The sequence below is a fragment of the Aptenodytes patagonicus genome, chromosome 3 (genome assembly GCF_965638725.1).
Source record: "Aptenodytes patagonicus chromosome 3, bAptPat1.pri.cur, whole genome shotgun sequence".
Taxonomy (NCBI): Eukaryota; Metazoa; Chordata; class Aves; order Sphenisciformes; family Spheniscidae; genus Aptenodytes; species Aptenodytes patagonicus.
Genome location: NC_134951.1, coordinates 120656416 through 120677994, shown reverse-complemented (window position 1 = coordinate 120677994; position 21579 = coordinate 120656416). Strand labels below are relative to the sequence as shown.

The window sequence follows — 21579 nt, the reverse complement described above, 5'->3', positions numbered from 1 at the left end:
TGGCTGAGCGGCCGGGCCCAGAGGGTGGTGACCAGTGGCACCAAGGCTAGTTGGAGGCCAGGAACCAGCGGTGAAGCCCAAGGCAAGGGGCACTGCCAGCAGGCGGAGGGAGGTGGTCCTTCCCCTCTGCTGTGTCCTGCTCTGGGCTCCCCAGTGCAAGGCAGACATGGCCATAGTGGAGAGAACCCCCACCCCAGGGCCCTCCCAGGGCCCCCCCCAGTTTCCGTTGGGGTCGGAATGTTGGTCAGTTGGAGCCAACAGCCACCAGAGACAGCAGGACGGAGCTGTGCTGGCACGGAGCAGCGCTGGGAGGAGGCAGGGTCTGGCCAAGCAGTGCTGCCCCAGCACCGGCACCGGCATCCCGCTTCCCATCCTCGCTGTCGCCGGCTGAGCCGCGTCCTTGGTGCACGGCGACGGTCCTCCAGTCCCGGGCGGGATGGGCCAGGCCAACTGCTGCTGCGGCTCCAGGTGGGCTCTCCCTGGGGGTCGGGGACACGCGGGCACGGCCGGGCCCCGCACCAGCAGCCCTTCTCATGCCTGCCGCTCTCTGCTCTGCAGGGAGGCTCTCACCGACACCGAGCCGGTGCTGAGCGCGGACGTGCGGCTGAGCCGGGGCCGCAAGAGGAGCGAGAGGCGCCTTCTCCTCCTCCAGGAGGAACTGGTGGTCGCCAAGTTGCAGTAAGACCCTCAGAGCCCAGCTGCCTTTCCCCCATCCCTGGCCCTGGGACCAGGGCAGGGACACCCTGGCACCAGCCCCAGGCCCCGGGACCTTGGTGCTGCATGCACCAAGGTCCGTCCCAAGGGCAGGTGTGGGACAGGGCTCTGCCCGGGGGGACCCCAAGGAGGCCACCTCCAGCTCACTGCCTGCCTCTCCTCTCTGCAGACGTGGCGGCACCACCGTGCGCCCACAGCTGCGCCTGGCCCTGGACCAGCTGTGGGTGGTGAGCGGCGGGAAGGAGGCGGCGGGGCAGGAAGAAGAAGAGGAGGAGGAAGGCAGCGGCGAGGACAGGACCTCCATCATCCTCATCTGGCCCACCGGCTCCTGCGTTGCCACTTTTGGGTGAGTCCTGCCCCACGGGGATTTGTCCTGCCCCGTGTCCTTCCCCACGGGGCAGGGCTGTGCAGGCGCCCGCCTCTGCCCACGGGCTGGGGGGCAGCGGGGGCTGACGCGGTTTCTCCTCTCTTTCTGCAGCTCCCGGGCACGGAAGGAGCTGTGGGTGGGCACGCTGCTGGGGTAAGCCGGGGCGATGCTCCAGGTGCAGCCGGATGGGGGAACACAGCTCCCCAGCTGGGGAGAGGTGCCCCCGCGGCTGCGGGCAGCTCTCGGGCAGAGCTGCCTGACAAGAGAGAAGAGGCGGCTTGGGGCTCACCCAGCTCTCTCCCTGTCCCTGCCCGGCGCACAGGACACCAGAAGGAGCCAAGAGAGCCCGAGTGAGCCGTCTCCCATCGCTCAAACTCCTGCAGAAGGAGCTGAGCCGCCGCCGTGCCGTGAGTGTCTCTCTGGTCTGGGCTCTGTCCCCCAGCACTGGTCCTCCAGCTGAGCAGCAGAGGCATCGCTGCTCACCTTCTTCCACTCCTTCTCTCTTGCCCAGTGGAGGACGTTCAGCGCCAGGAGCCTGGAGAGGCTGATGGAGGGCCAGGCAGAGGTGAGAATGGCTGCCTTCCACCCGCCTCGGGCTGTGCCGGGGTGCCGGGGATGTGCGGCGAGTGGGGTGAGCTTGTGTGGGAGGGAGGGAGGGAGGGAAGGTCCCACGTTGCCACGCGGGGAGCGGAGAGGGTTGGGGAGCCACCAGGAACGCCGGCACGTCCTCGCTGGCGGCTCTGGGAGGAAACCTGGCGCGCGGGGCAGAGAGCCCGGGAGGGCAGAGGGTCCCAGCTCTGTCGCGCTCAGGCTGCTGGTGCCGGGTGGCAGCTCGCCGGTGTCCCTTTCTGCTGCGGGGCAGCTCTCTAAGCGCAGCCTGGTTCTTGCAGGCTGATCCCAAGCAAGGGCCTCCGACGGTCCCGTCTGACAACAGAGGGGGACTTTGCCGCTCACCAGGTGAGTTTTGGAAAGAAAGGCAACCTCCTGGAACCGGCTGCGCTGTGCTCACTTGTCCCTTGAGTGTCGCCATGCAGGTTGGGCAGCCCAAGGGAGGACGTCACCTGGAGGAGCAAGGACACCCGCTGGGCAGCGGCCGCTGGACGTGGTTCTGCGGGGACACGGAGCCTCTGCTGCTGCCCACAGCTTGGAGGAGGGCAGGGCGAGGGCTGGGCCAGGCTGTCCCGGTGGCACGCCGGCTCTCAGGAGCCTCCGTGCCGGAGCTGCTGAGCCGCAGCCGTGGTTCCAGCTGCTGGCTCCCTGCCCGTCCTGCTGCACCGCTCAGCACCGCGCTGCAGGCAGGGCAGGGCAGGGCAGGGCAGGCTCCGGGAGCGCTGGCCTGGCGGTCCCCATTGACGGGCTCTTGCTCTCTTTTCCTTTGCAGCAGGAGGGAGCAGCGGGAGGAGGAGGAGGGGGCTGCCCTGGCCCTTTGCTCTGCGGCGGACCCCGGCCGCTGCCCAGGCGCCAGGGCAGGCGGGCTCCGGCTGCAGCAGGGCGCTCTTCGGCCAGCCCCTGGCAGCCCTCTGCGGGGAGGACGGCACGCTGCCCCAGCCCATCCAGGTAAGCCGCCCGGGACAGGGGTCCCCAGCCCTCCCTCCGGCTGCTCCGGAGAGGCGGTGGGTGTCCCCAGGAGCTCCGGGGACGGGGCTCTTCACCCCCAGCAAGGAGCCACGTTTGGGGCAGAGCTCTGGCCACCGCTGTTGGAAGGCAGCTCCTCAGGCAAGCAACTGGCCTCCTGCCTCTCCCGCAGGAGCTGCTGGCTGTCCTGCAGCAGCAAGGGCCGTCGACAGAAGGGATATTCCGCAGAGCTGCCAGCGGGACAGCGCTTCGGGAGCTGCGGGAGGCCCTGGACCGCGGCGCAGACGTCGACCTGGGAAGCCAGCCCGCGCTGCTGCTGGCCGTCATCTTGAAGGTGAGCGCTTCTGACCTGCAGCTGGAGGAGCTCCTGGCTGGCCTGGAGTGTTCAAAGGCTCAGCTGGAGCCCTTGGCCTTGCAGGACTTCCTCCGAAGCATCCCCTCCAAGCTCCTCGTGAACGACCTCTACGAGGACTGGATGGCAGCGATGCAGAAGACCAGCAAGGAGGAGAAGATCTCAGAGCTGAAAGCGTAAGCGCGGGCAGCAGCCTGCCTGTTGAGCAGGAGCCCTGACCGCTGGCTGAGGGCACCTGGAAAGCTGCGCAAGACAGCCGCTGGCTCCCACCGGCCCTGGGCAAGCCTGGGGGACGGCTGTGGGCAACATCTGCTTTATGAACCTTGTGCTCCTGTTCCCTCAGGGTGGCCGAGAAGTTGCCTGCAGCCAACCTCCTCCTCCTGAAGCGGCTGCTGTCCCTCCTCCAGCACATCGGCCACAACGCGTCCGCCAGCAGGATGAGCTGCAGCAACCTGGCCATCTGCGTGGGGCCCAACCTGCTGAGCCCAGCCGACGAGGACCTGCTCCCGCTGGAGGCCATGCTAGAGGTGGCTGAGAAGGTACGCTGTACTGAGCAGCCGGCTGCAGCCTTCCCGGCCCGTCAGAGCTTGGCTGCTCAGGGGTCTCTGGATGCCTCCTCCCTTGAGCAAATGCTGCTGGGGTGGCTGCCTGGAAGAGCAGCCCCACAGCCACAGCCTTCTGCGCAGAGGCAAGGCTCAGGAGTGGGAAAGGCTGCTCGGTCCGTTTTCAGGCAGCTGGGTTGAGACCAAGGGTTTGATGTGTGCAGGTGAAGGTGCTGGTGGAGTTTCTGGTGGAGAACTGCAGGGACGTCTTTGGGGAGGAGACAACTGACCTTTCCTGCCCACCAGCCGAGGAGTCGCCAGCCCCCACGGAGAGATCCAGCGGTAAGAGGAGGGACCGAGGGTTGTGACAGGCTGGGGCTTGCGACGCCAGAAACCTCAGCGTGGTTTCTGGCGGGGCTGGGCATCGAGTGCTGTCCTCTCAGCCCCGCTTGTCCCGTCGCCTCTGTTTGGCCACTGCCTCTCGGGGCATGAACGGTTTGCTCTGCAAGATGAGCTGAAGCCTGCAGACAGGGCATCAGAGGGCTGAACACAGAAGTGGTGTAGGGCTCCGGGTGGGTTTTGCTTGAGCTGTTTTTTACTTCCACAAAGTCACTTTGCTGCACACGCTTTTTCTTTCTAGATCTGCGTTTGGAAGAGCCAAGTGTCCCCGCAGCCACAGCAGACAGCGAGCGTGAGGCAGAAGCCTTGCCGCATGCACCCCCCTCTCTGCTCGCTGTCCTCAAAGAAGCTGGGGGAGAGACGGTGGTGGGGTCTGAAACGGGAGAGGTATGTCAGCTCCCCAGACACTGGGACAGCGTGTCTGGTGTAGGAGGGGCGTTTCTGATGAGGCCAAGTCGCTGCTCTGCCTCTGCCTGGCAGCAGAGCTGCTGCCTGTTTGGGTTATTCCTCCACCCCCCGGGACGATACAGAGTACGGAAAACCGGCAAGGTTGTTTCTCCAATGCACTGGGCACGTGCTTCATCAAACAAAACGCCCACAAAATACCTGCAGAAAGACAGAGGGGAGTAGCTGTCAGCTTCAAAGGGGTCTTGCTCAGGTCCTACTTCGTCAGAGCTTCGTGGGGTCTATTTTGCGGGGGGCGGGGGGACGGTGCGAAACGTGGCCGATGCAAGCCAGCCAAAGGGATCTCCTCTGGAGAGCTAAGGTGGCAATTTGGCAAACAGTCGCCTACCGCTCCCGGTCGTCTCTTGCCACCTGCCAACTCCAACGTTTCTGTTGTAGGCACCCGTTGCTATGCCTCCAAGCGCCCCCCAGAGCGCGGCAGACTCCCTGGGGCGCCCAGAAGAACTGGCGAGCCTTTCAGAGGAGAGAAGGTAAAATGAGCCCGCTTTGGTTAAAATCGGAACTGACTCCAGTGGATCGTGGCTTTCCCTAACTAATACCCCTGTGGGATGGACAGGTTTGCAGGCTCTCCCCAGCACGAGGAAAACAGAAGCAACCGCAAGAGAAAAGAGGCCTGGGGAGAGGAGAGTGAAAGCCGCGAGGAAAAGAAGAGGAGGAAGAGAGAAAAAGTTCTGGGGGACGGACCAACGAAAAGACGCAGGAAGGCGCAGGAGGTCAGGAAGCCCAGGTGTGTGCCAGGCTCTGCTGCCCACCTTTCTCCCTCTCAACACTGCTGCTGCTGCTCTAAGTCAGTCCAACTCGCTGGCAAGGGGCGGCGAGGGATGGTGCTGCGCAGGGTTTGGAAAGAACTCCATGGCAGCTCCCCATGGAGCCCTGCTGCGTGGCACAGGGGCACTGTGCGTCTCTGCACGCGCGCAGGTCTCTAAGGGCATCAGCCATGGGGATAAGGCGCCAGAGCCATCCCGTAGCCAATGCCAGCACCAGGTCTCTCCTCTGGGCCATGAGCAATTCCTCGTAACCTGTGTTCCCCAAAGAGAGGGGAACAAAAGGCCTGCCTCTTCCTGCCTTTATGGATTTATCAGAGCTTTCTGACTCTGTCGTTGCAGGTGCCGATTCATGTTCGCCGGCTGAACCGCTGCGACTCCTGGGCCCCCACAGTTGAAGTCCACAATAAAATGCTCTTTTCTCTCTCCTGACTGTGTCTGCCACAGGATATTCTGGAGTGGGGAGCTGTTGTTTTGTGATGACTCCTCGGGGAGGAGTTGGGGATCGTCCCTTGTCCCCGCATCCTTTCCAGCGGGCATCAGGGCTGAGCTGAGGGCCTTTAGGAGTGAAACCAGAGCAGAGAGTCACGCAGGAGGGTGGAGGCTGGAAGGGACCTGTGGAGGTCATCTGGCCCAACATCTGCTCAAGCAGGCTCACCTAGAGCAGGTTGCCCAGGACCACGTCCTGGTGAGTTTTGGGTACCTCCTAGGAGCAGCGCCATGAGGTCAGAGCGAGGGCGAGACGTGGGCAGGGCACGGTGGCCAGGAAGGGCTAAAGGTCCTTATGCAGCCACCGTCACCTGCAGCTTGCTGTCCCCTGCAGCCATCCTCCTTGCACACTGATTGTCGGGCACTTTCCTCAGAGCCCCCTAACTCACGGCAATGGTAGAGCTCAACTTCCACGCTGGGCGGTAGAAATGCCTCAGCTCACCCACAAAGCTTTTGAAGCGGCTCCACCAGCAGCCGGACTGCTGAGGCTTTTGTGCATCCCGGCGTGACAGAGGGCACGCCCGCACCGTGACGGGGGAGGAAGGGTGAGCACTCTCACCGTCGGTAGGTAACTATTTTGCTCACAGGCTGCTGTGGTTTAACCCTGGCCGGCAGCTCAGCACCACGCAGCCGCTCGCTCGCTCGCTCGCTCGCTCACTCCTCCGCAGTGGGATGCAGGGGGAGAATCGGAAGGGTAAAAGGGAGGAAAGTCGTGGGTTCAGGTAAAGAGAGTTTTAGAATTTAAAAAGAAATGTTAAGAAAAAGAAAACCAACAAACGAGAGAGAGAGAGAGGAAAATGAAGCCCAAGAACAACAAGTGATGCACAAGAAAGCAACGGCTCACCACCAACCGACCGATGCCCAGCCAGTCCCCGAGCAAGGGCAGCCCCCGCCAACCTCCACCCCCAGTTTTATTGCTGAGCACGGCGTCGTATGCTGTGGGATTTCCCTTTGGTCAGCTGGGGGTCAGATGTCCCCGCTGTGTCCCCTCCCAGCGTCTTGGGCACCCCCAGCCTGCTCGCTGGCGGGGCAGTCTGAGGAGCAGAAAAGCCCCTGGCGCTGTGCAAGCACTGCTCGGCAGAAACTAACGCATCCCTGGGTTATCAAGGCTCTTTTCAGCACCGATGCAAAACATAGCCCCCCCATACAAGCTGCTCTGAAGAGATGTAATGATGAAGCTCATCATAGGGTCACATTTTGGGACTTACGCTGCTCCCTCTCAAAACTCTCCTGGCCTTCACTAGGCTACGGCAGCCCTTCAGGCTGGTCTAGGTTCTGCCAACCCTCCTGCGGCATGACGGTCCTAGCAAGACCAGCCTGCAGACATCCCAGGCCCCGGAGGCCTGGGGGAAAGGCTGGAGCAAAGGAGAGGCACCCTTAGTGCAAGAGGATCTGGCTAGACCGTCAGGTGGCAGAGGATGAGATTAGAGAACACTTAAGCAAAGTGGAGATGCACAAGGCCCTGACGGGCCCCGCCGGGGTGCACCCTCAAGTGCTGAGGGAGCTGGCAGATGGCCTTGTGCGGCCGCTCCAAAAGGGAGATGTGCCTGAAGACTGGAAGAAAGCAAACGGCACGTGGGCTGATGAGCAGTGCAGCGGATGGACAACTGGCTGAGCGGCCGGGCCCAGAGGGTGGTGACCAGTGGCACCAAGGCTAGTTGGAGGCCAGGAACCAGCGGTGAAGCCCAAGGCAAGGGGCACTGCCAGCAGGCGGAGGGAGGTGGTCCTTCCCCTCTGCTGTGTCCTGCTCTGGGCTCCCCAGTGCAAGGCAGACATGGCCATAGTGGAGAGAACCCCCACCCCAGGGCCCTCCCAGGGCCCCCCCCAGTTTCCGTTGGGGTCGGAATGTTGGTCAGTTGGAGCCAACAGCCACCAGAGACAGCAGGACGGAGCTGTGCTGGCACGGAGCAGCGCTGGGAGGAGGCAGGGTCTGGCCAAGCAGTGCTGCCCCAGCACCGGCACCGGCATCCCGCTTCCCATCCTCGCTGTCGCCGGCTGAGCCGCGTCCTTGGTGCACGGCGACGGTCCTCCAGTCCCGGGCGGGATGGGCCAGGCCAACTGCTGCTGCGGCTCCAGGTGGGCTCTCCCTGGGGGTCGGGGACACGCGGGCACGGCCGGGCCCCGCACCAGCAGCCCTTCTCATGCCTGCCGCTCTCTGCTCTGCAGGGAGGCTCTCACCGACACCGAGCCGGTGCTGAGCGCGGACGTGCGGCTGAGCCGGGGCCGCAAGAGGAGCGAGAGGCGCCTTCTCCTCCTCCAGGAGGAACTGGTGGTCGCCAAGTTGCAGTAAGACCCTCAGAGCCCAGCTGCCTTTCCCCCATCCCTGGCCCTGGGACCAGGGCAGGGACACCCTGGCACCAGCCCCAGGCCCCGGGACCTTGGTGCTGCATGCACCAAGGTCCGTCCCAAGGGCAGGTGTGGGACAGGGCTCTGCCCGGGGGGACCCCAAGGAGGCCACCTCCAGCTCACTGCCTGCCTCTCCTCTCTGCAGACGTGGCGGCACCACCGTGCGCCCACAGCTGCGCCTGGCCCTGGACCAGCTGTGGGTGGTGAGCGGCGGGAAGGAGGCGGCGGGGCAGGAAGAAGAAGAGGAGGAGGAAGGCAGCGGCGAGGACAGGACCTCCATCATCCTCATCTGGCCCACCGGCTCCTGCGTTGCCACTTTTGGGTGAGTCCTGCCCCACGGGGATTTGTCCTGCCCCGTGTCCTTCCCCACGGGGCAGGGCTGTGCAGGCGCCCGCCTCTGCCCACGGGCTGGGGGGCAGCGGGGGCTGACGCGGTTTCTCCTCTCTTTCTGCAGCTCCCGGGCACGGAAGGAGCTGTGGGTGGGCACGCTGCTGGGGTAAGCCGGGGCGATGCTCCAGGTGCAGCCGGATGGGGGAACACAGCTCCCCAGCTGGGGAGAGGTGCCCCCGCGGCTGCGGGCAGCTCTCGGGCAGAGCTGCCTGACAAGAGAGAAGAGGCGGCTTGGGGCTCACCCAGCTCTCTCCCTGTCCCTGCCCGGCGCACAGGACACCAGAAGGAGCCAAGAGAGCCCGAGTGAGCCGTCTCCCATCGCTCAAACTCCTGCAGAAGGAGCTGAGCCGCCGCCGTGCCGTGAGTGTCTCTCTGGTCTGGGCTCTGTCCCCCAGCACTGGTCCTCCAGCTGAGCAGCAGAGGCATCGCTGCTCACCTTCTTCCACTCCTTCTCTCTTGCCCAGTGGAGGACGTTCAGCGCCAGGAGCCTGGAGAGGCTGATGGAGGGCCAGGCAGAGGTGAGAATGGCTGCCTTCCACCCGCCTCGGGCTGTGCCGGGGTGCCGGGGATGTGCGGCGAGTGGGGTGAGCTTGTGTGGGAGGGAGGGAGGGAGGGAAGGTCCCACGTTGCCACGCGGGGAGCGGAGAGGGTTGGGGAGCCACCAGGAACGCCGGCACGTCCTCGCTGGCGGCTCTGGGAGGAAACCTGGCGCGCGGGGCAGAGAGCCCGGGAGGGCAGAGGGTCCCAGCTCTGTCGCGCTCAGGCTGCTGGTGCCGGGTGGCAGCTCGCCGGTGTCCCTTTCTGCTGCGGGGCAGCTCTCTAAGCGCAGCCTGGTTCTTGCAGGCTGATCCCAAGCAAGGGCCTCCGACGGTCCCGTCTGACAACAGAGGGGGACTTTGCCGCTCACCAGGTGAGTTTTGGAAAGAAAGGCAACCTCCTGGAACCGGCTGCGCTGTGCTCACTTGTCCCTTGAGTGTCGCCATGCAGGTTGGGCAGCCCAAGGGAGGACGTCACCTGGAGGAGCAAGGACACCCGCTGGGCAGCGGCCGCTGGACGTGGTTCTGCGGGGACACGGAGCCTCTGCTGCTGCCCACAGCTTGGAGGAGGGCAGGGCGAGGGCTGGGCCAGGCTGTCCCGGTGGCACGCCGGCTCTCAGGAGCCTCCGTGCCGGAGCTGCTGAGCCGCAGCCGTGGTTCCAGCTGCTGGCTCCCTGCCCGTCCTGCTGCACCGCTCAGCACCGCGCTGCAGGCAGGGCAGGGCAGGGCAGGGCAGGCTCCGGGAGCGCTGGCCTGGCGGTCCCCATTGACGGGCTCTTGCTCTCTTTTCCTTTGCAGCAGGAGGGAGCAGCGGGAGGAGGAGGAGGGGGCTGCCCTGGCCCTTTGCTCTGCGGCGGACCCCGGCCGCTGCCCAGGCGCCAGGGCAGGCGGGCTCCGGCTGCAGCAGGGCGCTCTTCGGCCAGCCCCTGGCAGCCCTCTGCGGGGAGGACGGCACGCTGCCCCAGCCCATCCAGGTAAGCCGCCCGGGACAGGGGTCCCCAGCCCTCCCTCCGGCTGCTCCGGAGAGGCGGTGGGTGTCCCCAGGAGCTCCGGGGACGGGGCTCTTCACCCCCAGCAAGGAGCCACGTTTGGGGCAGAGCTCTGGCCACCGCTGTTGGAAGGCAGCTCCTCAGGCAAGCAACTGGCCTCCTGCCTCTCCCGCAGGAGCTGCTGGCTGTCCTGCAGCAGCAAGGGCCGTCGACAGAAGGGATATTCCGCAGAGCTGCCAGCGGGACAGCGCTTCGGGAGCTGCGGGAGGCCCTGGACCGCGGCGCAGACGTCGACCTGGGAAGCCAGCCCGCGCTGCTGCTGGCCGTCATCTTGAAGGTGAGCGCTTCTGACCTGCAGCTGGAGGAGCTCCTGGCTGGCCTGGAGTGTTCAAAGGCTCAGCTGGAGCCCTTGGCCTTGCAGGACTTCCTCCGAAGCATCCCCTCCAAGCTCCTCGTGAACGACCTCTACGAGGACTGGATGGCAGCGATGCAGAAGACCAGCAAGGAGGAGAAGATCTCAGAGCTGAAAGCGTAAGCGCGGGCAGCAGCCTGCCTGTTGAGCAGGAGCCCTGACCGCTGGCTGAGGGCACCTGGAAAGCTGCGCAAGACAGCCGCTGGCTCCCACCGGCCCTGGGCAAGCCTGGGGGACGGCTGTGGGCAACATCTGCTTTATGAACCTTGTGCTCCTGTTCCCTCAGGGTGGCCGAGAAGTTGCCTGCAGCCAACCTCCTCCTCCTGAAGCGGCTGCTGTCCCTCCTCCAGCACATCGGCCACAACGCGTCCGCCAGCAGGATGAGCTGCAGCAACCTGGCCATCTGCGTGGGGCCCAACCTGCTGAGCCCAGCCGACGAGGACCTGCTCCCGCTGGAGGCCATGCTGGAGGTGGCTGAGAAGGTACGCTGTACTGAGCAGCCGGCTGCAGCCTTCCCGGCCCGTCAGAGCTTGGCTGCTCAGGGGTCTCTGGATGCCTCCTCCCTTGAGCAAATGCTGCTGGGGTGGCTGCCTGGAAGAGCAGCCCCACAGCCACAGCCTTCTGCGCAGAGGCAAGGCTCAGGAGTGGGAAAGGCTGCTCGGTCCGTTTTCAGGCAGCTGGGTTGAGACCAAGGGTTTGATGTGTGCAGGTGAAGGTGCTGGTGGAGTTTCTGGTGGAGAACTGCAGGGACGTCTTTGGGGAGGAGACAACTGACCTTTCCTGCCCACCAGCCGAGGAGTCGCCAGCCCCCACGGAGAGATCCAGCGGTAAGAGGAGGGACCGAGGGTTGTGACAGGCTGGGGCTTGCGACGCCAGAAACCTCAGCGTGGTTTCTGGCGGGGCTGGGCATCGAGTGCTGTCCTCTCAGCCCCGCTTGTCCCGTCGCCTCTGTTTGGCCACTGCCTCTCGGGGCATGAACGGTTTGCTCTGCAAGATGAGCTGAAGCCTGCAGACAGGGCATCAGAGGGCTGAACACAGAAGTGGTGTAGGGCTCCGGGTGGGTTTTGCTTGAGCTGTTTTTTACTTCCACAAAGTCACTTTGCTGCACACGCTTTTTCTTTCTAGATCTGCGTTTGGAAGAGCCAAGTGTCCCCGCAGCCACAGCAGACAGCGAGCGTGAGGCAGAAGCCTTGCCGCATGCACCCCCCTCTCTGCTCGCTGTCCTCAAAGAAGCTGGGGGAGAGACGGTGGTGGGGTCTGAAACGGGAGAGGTATGTCAGCTCCCCAGACACTGGGACAGCGTGTCTGGTGTAGGAGGGGCGTTTCTGATGAGGCCAAGTCGCTGCTCTGCCTCTGCCTGGCAGCAGAGCTGCTGCCTGTTTGGGTTATTCCTCCACCCCCCGGGACGATACAGAGTACGGAAAACCGGCAAGGTTGTTTCTCCAATGCACTGGGCACGTGCTTCATCAAACAAAACGCCCACAAAATACCTGCAGAAAGACAGAGGGGAGTAGCTGTCAGCTTCAAAGGGGTCTTGCTCAGGTCCTACTTCGTCAGAGCTTCGTGGGGTCTATTTTGCGGGGGGCGGGGGGACGGTGCGAAACGTGGCCGATGCAAGCCAGCCAAAGGGATCTCCTCTGGAGAGCTAAGGTGGCAATTTGGCAAACAGTCGCCTACCGCTCCCGGTCGTCTCTTGCCACCTGCCAACTCCAACGTTTCTGTTGTAGGCACCCGTTGCTATGCCTCCAAGCGCCCCCCAGAGCGCGGCAGACTCCCTGGGGCGCCCAGAAGAACTGGCGAGCCTTTCAGAGGAGAGAAGGTAAAATGAGCCCGCTTTGGTTAAAATCGGAACTGACTCCAGTGGATCGTGGCTTTCCCTAACTAATACCCCTGTGGGATGGACAGGTTTGCAGGCTCTCCCCAGCACGAGGAAAACAGAAGCAACCGCAAGAGAAAAGAGGCCTGGGGAGAGGAGAGTGAAAGCCGCGAGGAAAAGAAGAGGAGGAAGAGAGAAAAAGTTCTGGGGGACGGACCAACGAAAAGACGCAGGAAGGCGCAGGAGGTCAGGAAGCCCAGGTGTGTGCCAGGCTCTGCTGCCCACCTTTCTCCCTCTCAACACTGCTGCTGCTGCTCTAAGTCAGTCCAACTCGCTGGCAAGGGGCGGCGAGGGATGGTGCTGCGCAGGGTTTGGAAAGAACTCCATGGCAGCTCCCCATGGAGCCCTGCTGCGTGGCACAGGGGCACTGTGCGTCTCTGCACGCGCGCAGGTCTCTAAGGGCATCAGCCATGGGGATAAGGCGCCAGAGCCATCCCGTAGCCAATGCCAGCACCAGGTCTCTCCTCTGGGCCATGAGCAATTCCTCGTAACCTGTGTTCCCCAAAGAGAGGGGAACAAAAGGCCTGCCTCTTCCTGCCTTTATGGATTTATCAGAGCTTTCTGACTCTGTCGTTGCAGGTGCCGATTCATGTTCGCCGGCTGAACCGCTGCGACTCCTGGGCCCCCACAGTTGAAGTCCACAATAAAATGCTCTTTTCTCTCTCCTGACTGTGTCTGCCACAGGATATTCTGGAGTGGGGAGCTGTTGTTTTGTGATGACTCCTCGGGGAGGAGTTGGGGATCGTCCCTTGTCCCCGCATCCTTTCCAGCGGGCATCAGGGCTGAGTTGAGGGCCTTTAGGAGTGAAACCAGAGCAGAGAGTCACGCAGGAGGGTGGAGGCTGGAAGGGACCTGTGGAGGTCATCTGGCCCAACATCTGCTCAAGCAGGCTCACCTAGAGCAGGTTGCCCAGGACCACGTCCTGGTGAGTTTTGGGTACCTCCTAGGAGCAGCGCCATGAGGTCAGAGCGAGGGCGAGACGTGGGCAGGGCACGGTGGCCAGGAAGGGCTAAAGGTCCTTATGCAGCCACCGTCACCTGCAGCTTGCTGTCCCCTGCAGCCATCCTCCTTGCACACTGATTGTCGGGCACTTTCCTCAGAGCCCCCTAACTCACGGCAATGGTAGAGCTCAACTTCCACGCTGGGCGGTAGAAATGCCTCAGCTCACCCACAAAGCTTTTGAAGCGGCTCCACCAGCAGCCGGACTGCTGAGGCTTTTGTGCATCCCGGCGTGACAGAGGGCACGCCCGCACCGTGACGGGGGAGGAAGGGTGAGCACTCTCACCGTCGGTAGGTAACTATTTTGCTCACAGGCTGCTGTGGTTTAACCCTGGCCGGCAGCTCAGCACCACGCAGCCGCTCGCTCGCTCGCTCGCTCGCTCACTCCTCCGCAGTGGGATGCAGGGGGAGAATCGGAAGGGTAAAAGGGAGGAAAGTCGTGGGTTCAGGTAAAGAGAGTTTTAGAATTTAAAAAGAAATGTTAAGAAAAAGAAAACCAACAAACGAGAGAGAGAGAGAGGAAAATGAAGCCCAAGAACAACAAGTGATGCACAAGAAAGCAACGGCTCACCACCAACCGACCGATGCCCAGCCAGTCCCCGAGCAAGGGCAGCCCCCGCCAACCTCCACCCCCAGTTTTATTGCTGAGCACGGCGTCGTATGCTGTGGGATTTCCCTTTGGTCAGCTGGGGGTCAGATGTCCCCGCTGTGTCCCCTCCCAGCGTCTTGGGCACCCCCAGCCTGCTCGCTGGCGGGGCAGTCTGAGGAGCAGAAAAGCCCCTGGCGCTGTGCAAGCACTGCTCGGCAGAAACTAACGCATCCCTGGGTTATCAAGGCTCTTTTCAGCACCGATGCAAAACATAGCCCCCCCATACAAGCTGCTCTGAAGAGATGTAATGATGAAGCTCATCATAGGGTCACATTTTGGGACTTACGCTGCTCCCTCTCAAAACTCTCCTGGCCTTCACTAGGCTACGGCAGCCCTTCAGGCTGGTCTAGGTTCTGCCAACCCTCCTGCGGCATGACGGTCCTAGCAAGACCAGCCTGCAGACATCCCAGGCCCCGGAGGCCTGGGGGAAAGGCTGGAGCAAAGGAGAGGCACCCTTAGTGCAAGAGGATCTGGCTAGACCGTCAGGTGGCAGAGGATGAGATTAGAGAACACTTAAGCAAAGTGGAGATGCACAAGGCCCTGACGGGCCCCGCCGGGGTGCACCCTCAAGTGCTGAGGGAGCTGGCAGATGGCCTTGTGCGGCCGCTCCAAAAGGGAGATGTGCCTGAAGACTGGAAGAAAGCAAACGGCACGTGGGCTGATGAGCAGTGCAGCGGATGGACAACTGGCTGAGCGGCCGGGCCCAGAGGGTGGTGACCAGTGGCACCAAGGCTAGTTGGAGGCCAGGAACCAGCGGTGAAGCCCAAGGCAAGGGGCACTGCCAGCAGGCGGAGGGAGGTGGTCCTTCCCCTCTGCTGTGTCCTGCTCTGGGCTCCCCAGTGCAAGGCAGACATGGCCATAGTGGAGAGAACCCCCACCCCAGGGCCCTCCCAGGGCCCCCCCCAGTTTCCGTTGGGGTCGGAATGTTGGTCAGTTGGAGCCAACAGCCACCAGAGACAGCAGGACGGAGCTGTGCTGGCACGGAGCAGCGCTGGGAGGAGGCAGGGTCTGGCCAAGCAGTGCTGCCCCAGCACCGGCACCGGCATCCCGCTTCCCATCCTCGCTGTCGCCGGCTGAGCCGCGTCCTTGGTGCACGGCGACGGTCCTCCAGTCCCGGGCGGGATGGGCCAGGCCAACTGCTGCTGCGGCTCCAGGTGGGCTCTCCCTGGGGGTCGGGGACACGCGGGCACGGCCGGGCCCCGCACCAGCAGCCCTTCTCATGCCTGCCGCTCTCTGCTCTGCAGGGAGGCTCTCACCGACACCGAGCCGGTGCTGAGCGCGGACGTGCGGCTGAGCCGGGGCCGCAAGAGGAGCGAGAGGCGCCTTCTCCTCCTCCAGGAGGAACTGGTGGTCGCCAAGTTGCAGTAAGACCCTCAGAGCCCAGCTGCCTTTCCCCCATCCCTGGCCCTGGGACCAGGGCAGGGACACCCTGGCACCAGCCCCAGGCCCCGGGACCTTGGTGCTGCATGCACCAAGGTCCGTCCCAAGGGCAGGTGTGGGACAGGGCTCTGCCCGGGGGGACCCCAAGGAGGCCACCTCCAGCTCACTGCCTGCCTCTCCTCTCTGCAGACGTGGCGGCACCACCGTGCGCCCACAGCTGCGCCTGGCCCTGGACCAGCTGTGGGTGGTGAGCGGCGGGAAGGAGGCGGCGGGGCAGGAAGAAGAAGAGGAGGAGGAAGGCAGCGGCGAGGACAGGACCTCCATCATCCTCATCTGGCCCACCGGCTCCTGCGTTGCCACTTTTGGGTGAGTCCTGCCCCACGGGGATTTGTCCTGCCCCGTGTCCTTCCCCACGGGGCAGGGCTGTGCAGGCGCCCGCCTCTGCCCACGGGCTGGGGGGCAGCGGGGGCTGACGCGGTTTCTCCTCTCTTTCTGCAGCTCCCGGGCGCGGAAGGAGCTGTGGGTGGGCACGCTGCTGGGGTAAGCCGGGGCGATGCTCCAGGTGCAGCCGGATGGGGGACACAGCTCCCCAGCTGGGGAGAGGTGCCCCCGCGGCTGCGGGCAGCTCTCGGGCAGAGCTGCCTGACAAGAGAGAAGAGGCGGCTTGGGGCTCACCCAGCTCTCTCCCTGTCCCTGCCCGGCGCACAGGACACCAGAAGGAGCCAAGAGAGCCCGAGTGAGCCGTCTCCCATCGCTCAAACTCCTGCAGAAGGAGCTGAGCCGCCGCCGTGCCGTGAGTGTCTCTCTGGTCTGGGCTCTGTCCCCCAGCACTGGTCCTCCAGCTGAGCAGCAGAGGCATCGCTGCTCACCTTCTTCCACTCCTTCTCTCTTGCCCAGTGGAGGACGTTCAGCGCCAGGAGCCTGGAGAGGCTGATGGAGGGCCAGGCAGAGGTGAGAATGGCTGCCTTCCACCCGCCTCGGGCTGTGCCGGGGTGCCGGGGATGTGCGGCGAGTGGGGTGAGCTTGTGTGGGAGGGAGGGAGGGAGGGAAGGTCCCACGTTGCCACGCGGGGAGCGGAGAGGGTTGGGGAGCCACCAGGAACGCCGGCACGTCCTCGCTGGCGGCTCTGGGAGGAAACCTGGCGCGCGGGGCAGAGAGCCCGGGAGGGCAGAGGGTCCCAGCTCTGTCGCGCTCAGGCTGCTGGTGCCGGGTGGCAGCTCGCCGGTGTCCCTTTCTGCTGCGGGGCAGCTCTCTAAGCGCAGCCTGGTTCTTGCAGGCTGATCCCAAGCAAGGGCCTCCGACGGTCCCGTCTGACAACAGAGGGGGACTTTGCCGCTCACCAGGTGAGTTTTGGAAAGAAAGGCAACCTCCTGGAACCGGCTGCGCTGTGCTCACTTGTCCCTTGAGTGTCGCCATGCAGGTTGGGCAGCCCAAGGGAGGACGTCACCTGGAGGAGCAAGGACACCCGCTGGGCAGCGGCCGCTGGACGTGGTTCTGCGGGGACACGGAGCCTCTGCTGCTGCCCACAGCTTGGAGGAGGGCAGGGCGAGGGCTGGGCCAGGCTGTCCCGGTGGCACGCCGGCTCTCAGGAGCCTCCGTGCCGGAGCTGCTGAGCCGCAGCCGTGGTTCCAGCTGCTGGCTCCCTGCCCGTCCTGCTGCACCGCTCAGCACCGCGCTGCAGGCAGGGCAGGGCAGGGCAGGGCAGGCTCCGGGAGCGCTGGCCCGGCGGTCCCCATTGACGGGCTCTTGCTCTCTTTTCCTTTGCAGCAGGAGGGAGCAGCGGGAGGAGGAGGAGGGGGCTGCCCTGGCCCTTTGCTCTGCGGCGGACCCCGGCCGCTGCCCAGGCGCCAGGGCAGGCGGGCTCCGGCTGCAGCAGGGCGCTCTTCGGCCAGCCCCTGGCAGCCCTCTGCGGGGAGGACGGCACGCTGCCCCAGCCCATCCAGGTAAGCCGCCCGGGACAGGGGTCCCCAGCCCTCCCTCCGGCTGCTCCGGAGAGGCGGTGGGTGTCCCCAGGAGCTCCGGGGACGGGGCTCTTCACCCCCAGCAAGGAGCCACGTTTGGGGCAGAGCTCTGGCCACCGCTGTTGGAAGGCAGCTCCTCAGGCAAGCAACTGGCCTCCTGCCTCTCCCGCAGGAGCTGCTGGCTGTCCTGCAGCAGCAAGGGCCGTCGACAGAAGGGATATTCCGCAGAGCTGCCAGCGGGACAGCGCTTCGGGAGCTGCGGGAGGCCCTGGACCGCGGCGCAGACGTCGACCTGGGAAGCCAGCCCGCGCTGCTGCTGGCCGTCATCTTGAAGGTGAGCGCTTCTGACCTGCAGCTGGAGGAGCTCCTGGCTGGCCTGGAGTGTTCAAAGGCTCAGCTGGAGCCCTTGGCCTTGCAGGACTTCCTCCGAAGCATCCCCTCCAAGCTCCTCGTGAACGACCTCTACGAGGACTGGATGGCAGCGATGCAGAAGACCAGCAAGGAGGAGAAGATCTCAGAGCTGAAAGCGTAAGCGCGGGCAGCAGCCTGCCTGTTGAGCAGGAGCCCTGACCGCTGGCTGAGGGCACCTGGAAAGCTGCGCAAGACAGCCGCTGGCTCCCACCGGCCCTGGGCAAGCCTGGGGGACGGCTGTGGGCAACATCTGCTTTATGAACCTTGTGCTCCTGTTCCCTCAGGGTGGCCGAGAAGTTGCCTGCAGCCAACCTCCTCCTCCTGAAGCGGCTGCTGTCCCTCCTCCAGCACATCGGCCACAACGCGTCCGCCAGCAGGATGAGCTGCAGCAACCTGGCCATCTGCGTGGGGCCCAACCTGCTGAGCCCAGCCGACGAGGACCTGCTCCCGCTGGAGGCCATGCTGGAGGTGGCTGAGAAGGTACGCTGTACTGAGCAGCCGGCTGCAGCCTTCCCGGCCCGTCAGAGCTTGGCTGCTCAGGGGTCTCTGGATGCCTCCTCCCTTGAGCAAATGCTGCTGGGGTGGCTGCCTGGAAGAGCAGCCCCACAGCCACAGCCTTCTGCGCAGAGGCAAGGCTCAGGAGTGGGAAAGGCTGCTCGGTCCGTTTTCAGGCAGCTGGGTTGAGACCAAGGGTTTGATGTGTGCAGGTGAAGGTGCTGGTGGAGTTTCTGGTGGAGAACTGCAGGGACGTCTTTGGGGAGGAGACAACTGACCTTTCCTGCCCACCAGCCGAGGAGTCGCCAGCCCCCACGGAGAGATCCAGCGGTAAGAGGAGGGACCGAGGGTTGTGACAGGCTGGGGCTTGCGACGCCAGAAACCTCAGCGTGGTTTCTGGCGGGGCTGGGCATCGAGTGCTGTCCTCTCAGCCCCGCTTGTCCCGTCGCCTCTGTTTGGCCACTGCCTCTCGGGGCATGAACGGTTTGCTCTGCAAGATGAGCTGAAGCCTGCAGACAGGGCATCAGAGGGCTGAACACAGAAGTGGTGTAGGGCTCCGGGTGGGTTTTGCTTGAGCTGTTTTTTACTTCCACAAAGTCACTTTGCTGCACACGCTTTTTCTTTCTAGATCTGCGTTTGGAAGAGCCAAGTGTCCCCGCAGCCACAGCAGACAGCGAGCGTGAGGCAGAAGCCTTGCCGCATGCACCCCCCTCTCTGCTCGCTGTCCTCAAAGAAGCTGGGGGAGAGACGGTGGTGGGGTCTGAAACGGGAGAGGTATGTCAGCTCCCCAGACACTGGGACAGCGTGTCTGGTGTAGGAGGGGCGTTTCTGATGAGGCCAAGTCGCTGCTCTGCCTCTGCCTGGCAGCAGAGCTGCTGCCTGTTTGGGTTATTCCTCCACCCCCCGGGACGATACAGAGTACGGAAAACCGGCAAGGTTGTTTCTCCAATGCACTGGGCACGTGCTTCATCAAACAAAACGCCCACAAAATACCTGCAGAAAGACAGAGGGGAGTAGCTGTCAGCTTCAAAGGGGTCTTGCTCAGGTCCTACTTCGTCAGAGCTTCGTGGGGTCTATTTTGCGGGGGGCGGGGGGACGGTGCGAAACGTGGCCGATGCAAGCCAGCCAAAGGGATCTCCTCTGGAGAGCTAAGGTGGCAATTTGGCAAACAGTCGCCTACCGCTCCCGGTCGTCTCTTGCCACCTGCCAACTCCAACGTTTCTGTTGTAGGCACCCGTTGCTATGCCTCCAAGCGCCCCCCAGAGCGCGGCAGACTCCCTGGGGCGCCCAGAAGAACTGGCGAGCCTTTCAGAGGAGAGAAGGTAAAATGAGCCCGCTTTGGTTAAAATCGGAACTGACTCCAGTGGATCGTGGCTTTCCCTAACTAATACCCCTGTGGGATGGACAGGTTTGCAGGCTCTCCCCAGCACGAGGAAAACAGAAGCAACCGCAAGAGAAAAGAGGCCTGGGGAGAGGAGAGTGAAAGCCGCGAGGAAAAGAAGAGGAGGAAGAGAGAAAAAGTTCTGGGGGACGGACCAACGAAAAGACGCAGGAAGGCGCAGGAGGTCAGGAAGCCCAGGTGTGTGCCAGGCTCTGCTGCCCACCTTTCTCCCTCTCAACACTGCTGCTGCTGCTCTAAGTCAGTCCAACTCGCTGGCAAGGGGCGGCGAGGGATGGTGCTGCGCAGGGTTTGGAAAGAACTCCATGGCAGCTCCCCATGGAGCCCTGCTGCGTGGCACAGGGGCACTGTGCGTCTCTGCACGCGCGCAGGTCTCTAAGGGCATCAGCCATGGGGATAAGGCGCCAGAGCCATCCCGTAGCCAATGCCAGCACCAGGTCTCTCCTCTGGGCCATGAGCAATTCCTCGTAACCTGTGTTCCCCAAAGAGAGGGGAACAAAAGGCCTGCCTCTTCCTGCCTTTATGGATTTATCAGAGCTTTCTGACTCTGTCGTTGCAGGTGCCGATTCATGTTCGCCGGCTGAACCGCTGCGACTCCTGGGCCCCCACAGTTGAAGTCCACAATAAAATGCTCTTTTCTCTCTCCTGACTGTGTCTGCCACAGGATATTCTGGAGTGGGGAGCTGTTGTTTTGTGATGACTCCTCGGGGAGGAGTTGGGGATCGTCCCTTGTCCCCGCATCCTTTCCAGCGGGCATCAGGGCTGAGCTGAGGGCCTTTAGGAGTGAAACCAGAGCAGAGAGTCACGCAGGAGGGTGGAGGCTGGAAGGGACCTGTGGAGGTCATCTGGCCCAACATCTGCTCAAGCAGGCTCACCTAGAGCAGGTTGCCCAGGACCACGTCCTGGTGAGTTTTGGGTACCTCCTAGGAGCAGCGCCATGAGGTCAGAGCGAGGGCGAGACGTGGGCAGGGCACGGTGGCCAGGAAGGGCTAAAGGTCCTTATGCAGCCACCGTCACCTGCAGCTTGCTGTCCCCTGCAGCCATCCTCCTTGCACACTGATTGTCGGGCACTTTCCTCAGAGCCCCCTAACTCACGGCAATGGTAGAGCTCAACTTCCACGCTGGGCGGTAGAAATGCCTCAGCTCACCCACAAAGCTTTTGAAGCGGCTCCACCAGCAGCCGGACTGCTGAGGCTTTTGTGCATCCCGGCGTGACAGAGGGCACGCCCGCACCGTGACGGGGGAGGAAGGGTGAGCACTCTCACCGTCGGTAGGTAACTATTTTGCTCACAGGCTGCTGTGGTTTAACCCTGGCCGGCAGCTCAGCACCACGCAGCCGCTCGCTCGCTCGCTCGCTCGCTCGCTCCTCCGCAGTGGGATGCAGGGGGAGAATCGGAAGGGTAAAAGGGAGGAAAGTCGTGGGTTCAGGTAAAGAGAGTTTTAGAATTTAAAAAGAAATGTTAAGAAAAAGAAAACCAACAAACGAGAGAGAGAGAGAGGAAAATGAAGCCCAAGAACAACAAGTGATGCACAAGAAAGCAACGGCTCACCACCAACCGACCGATGCCCAGCCAGTCCCCGAGCAAGGGCAGCCCCCGCCAACCTCCACCCCCAGTTTTATTGCTGAGCACGGCGTCGTATGCTGTGGGATTTCCCTTTGGTCAGCTGGGGGTCAGATGTCCCCGCTGTGTCCCCTCCCAGCGTCTTGGGCACCCCCAGCCTGCTCGCTGGCGGGGCAGTCTGAGGAGCAGAAAAGCCCCTGGCGCTGTGCAAGCACTGCTCGGCAGAAACTAACGCATCCCTGGGTTATCAAGGCTCTTTTCAGCACCGATGCAAAACATAGCCCCCCCATACAAGCTGCTCTGAAGAGATGTAATGATGAAGCTCATCATAGGGTCACATTTTGGGACTTACGCTGCTCCCTCTCAAAACTCTCCTGGCCTTCACTAGGCTACGGCAGCCCTTCAGGCTGGTCTAGGTTCTGCCAACCCTCCTGCGGCATGACGGTCCTAGCAAGACCAGCCTGCAGACATCCCAGGCCCCGGAGGCCTGGGGGAAAGGCTGGAGCA

General features: G+C 63.4%; 3 protein-coding genes across 3 annotated transcripts; all 3 read left to right on the top strand.

The window, feature by feature from the left end:
• Positions 1-1417: 1417 nt before the first annotated feature.
• Positions 1418-5610, top strand: LOC143158889 (T-cell activation Rho GTPase-activating protein-like). Its single transcript, XM_076335343.1, has 12 exons — positions 1418-1488; positions 1593-1646; positions 1972-2038; positions 2463-2638; positions 2829-2990; positions 3075-3184; positions 3352-3547; positions 3775-3892; positions 4191-4336; positions 4793-4884; positions 4971-5141; positions 5521-5610. The coding sequence occupies exons 2-12, from the start codon at positions 1629-1631 to the stop codon at positions 5543-5545; spliced, it is 1281 nt and encodes a 426-aa protein (XP_076191458.1). The 5' UTR covers positions 1418-1488; positions 1593-1628; the 3' UTR covers positions 5546-5610.
• A 1507-nt stretch (positions 5611-7117) lies between these two features.
• LOC143158888 (T-cell activation Rho GTPase-activating protein-like) lies at positions 7118-12885 on the top strand. The gene is made up of 13 exons (XM_076335342.1): positions 7118-7242; positions 8679-8763; positions 8868-8921; positions 9247-9313; positions 9738-9913; positions 10104-10265; positions 10350-10459; positions 10627-10822; positions 11050-11167; positions 11466-11611; positions 12068-12159; positions 12246-12416; positions 12796-12885. The coding sequence occupies exons 1-13, from the start codon at positions 7118-7120 to the stop codon at positions 12818-12820; spliced, it is 1527 nt and encodes a 508-aa protein (XP_076191457.1). The 3' UTR covers positions 12821-12885.
• A 3081-nt stretch (positions 12886-15966) lies between these two features.
• On the top strand, positions 15967-20159 carry LOC143159110 (T-cell activation Rho GTPase-activating protein-like). Its single transcript, XM_076335590.1, has 12 exons — positions 15967-16037; positions 16142-16195; positions 16521-16587; positions 17012-17187; positions 17378-17539; positions 17624-17733; positions 17901-18096; positions 18324-18441; positions 18740-18885; positions 19342-19433; positions 19520-19690; positions 20070-20159. Exons 2-12 carry the CDS (start codon positions 16178-16180, stop codon positions 20092-20094), a joined length of 1281 nt encoding a protein of 426 aa, XP_076191705.1. The 5' UTR covers positions 15967-16037; positions 16142-16177; the 3' UTR covers positions 20095-20159.
• Positions 20160-21579: the final 1420 nt, after the last annotated feature.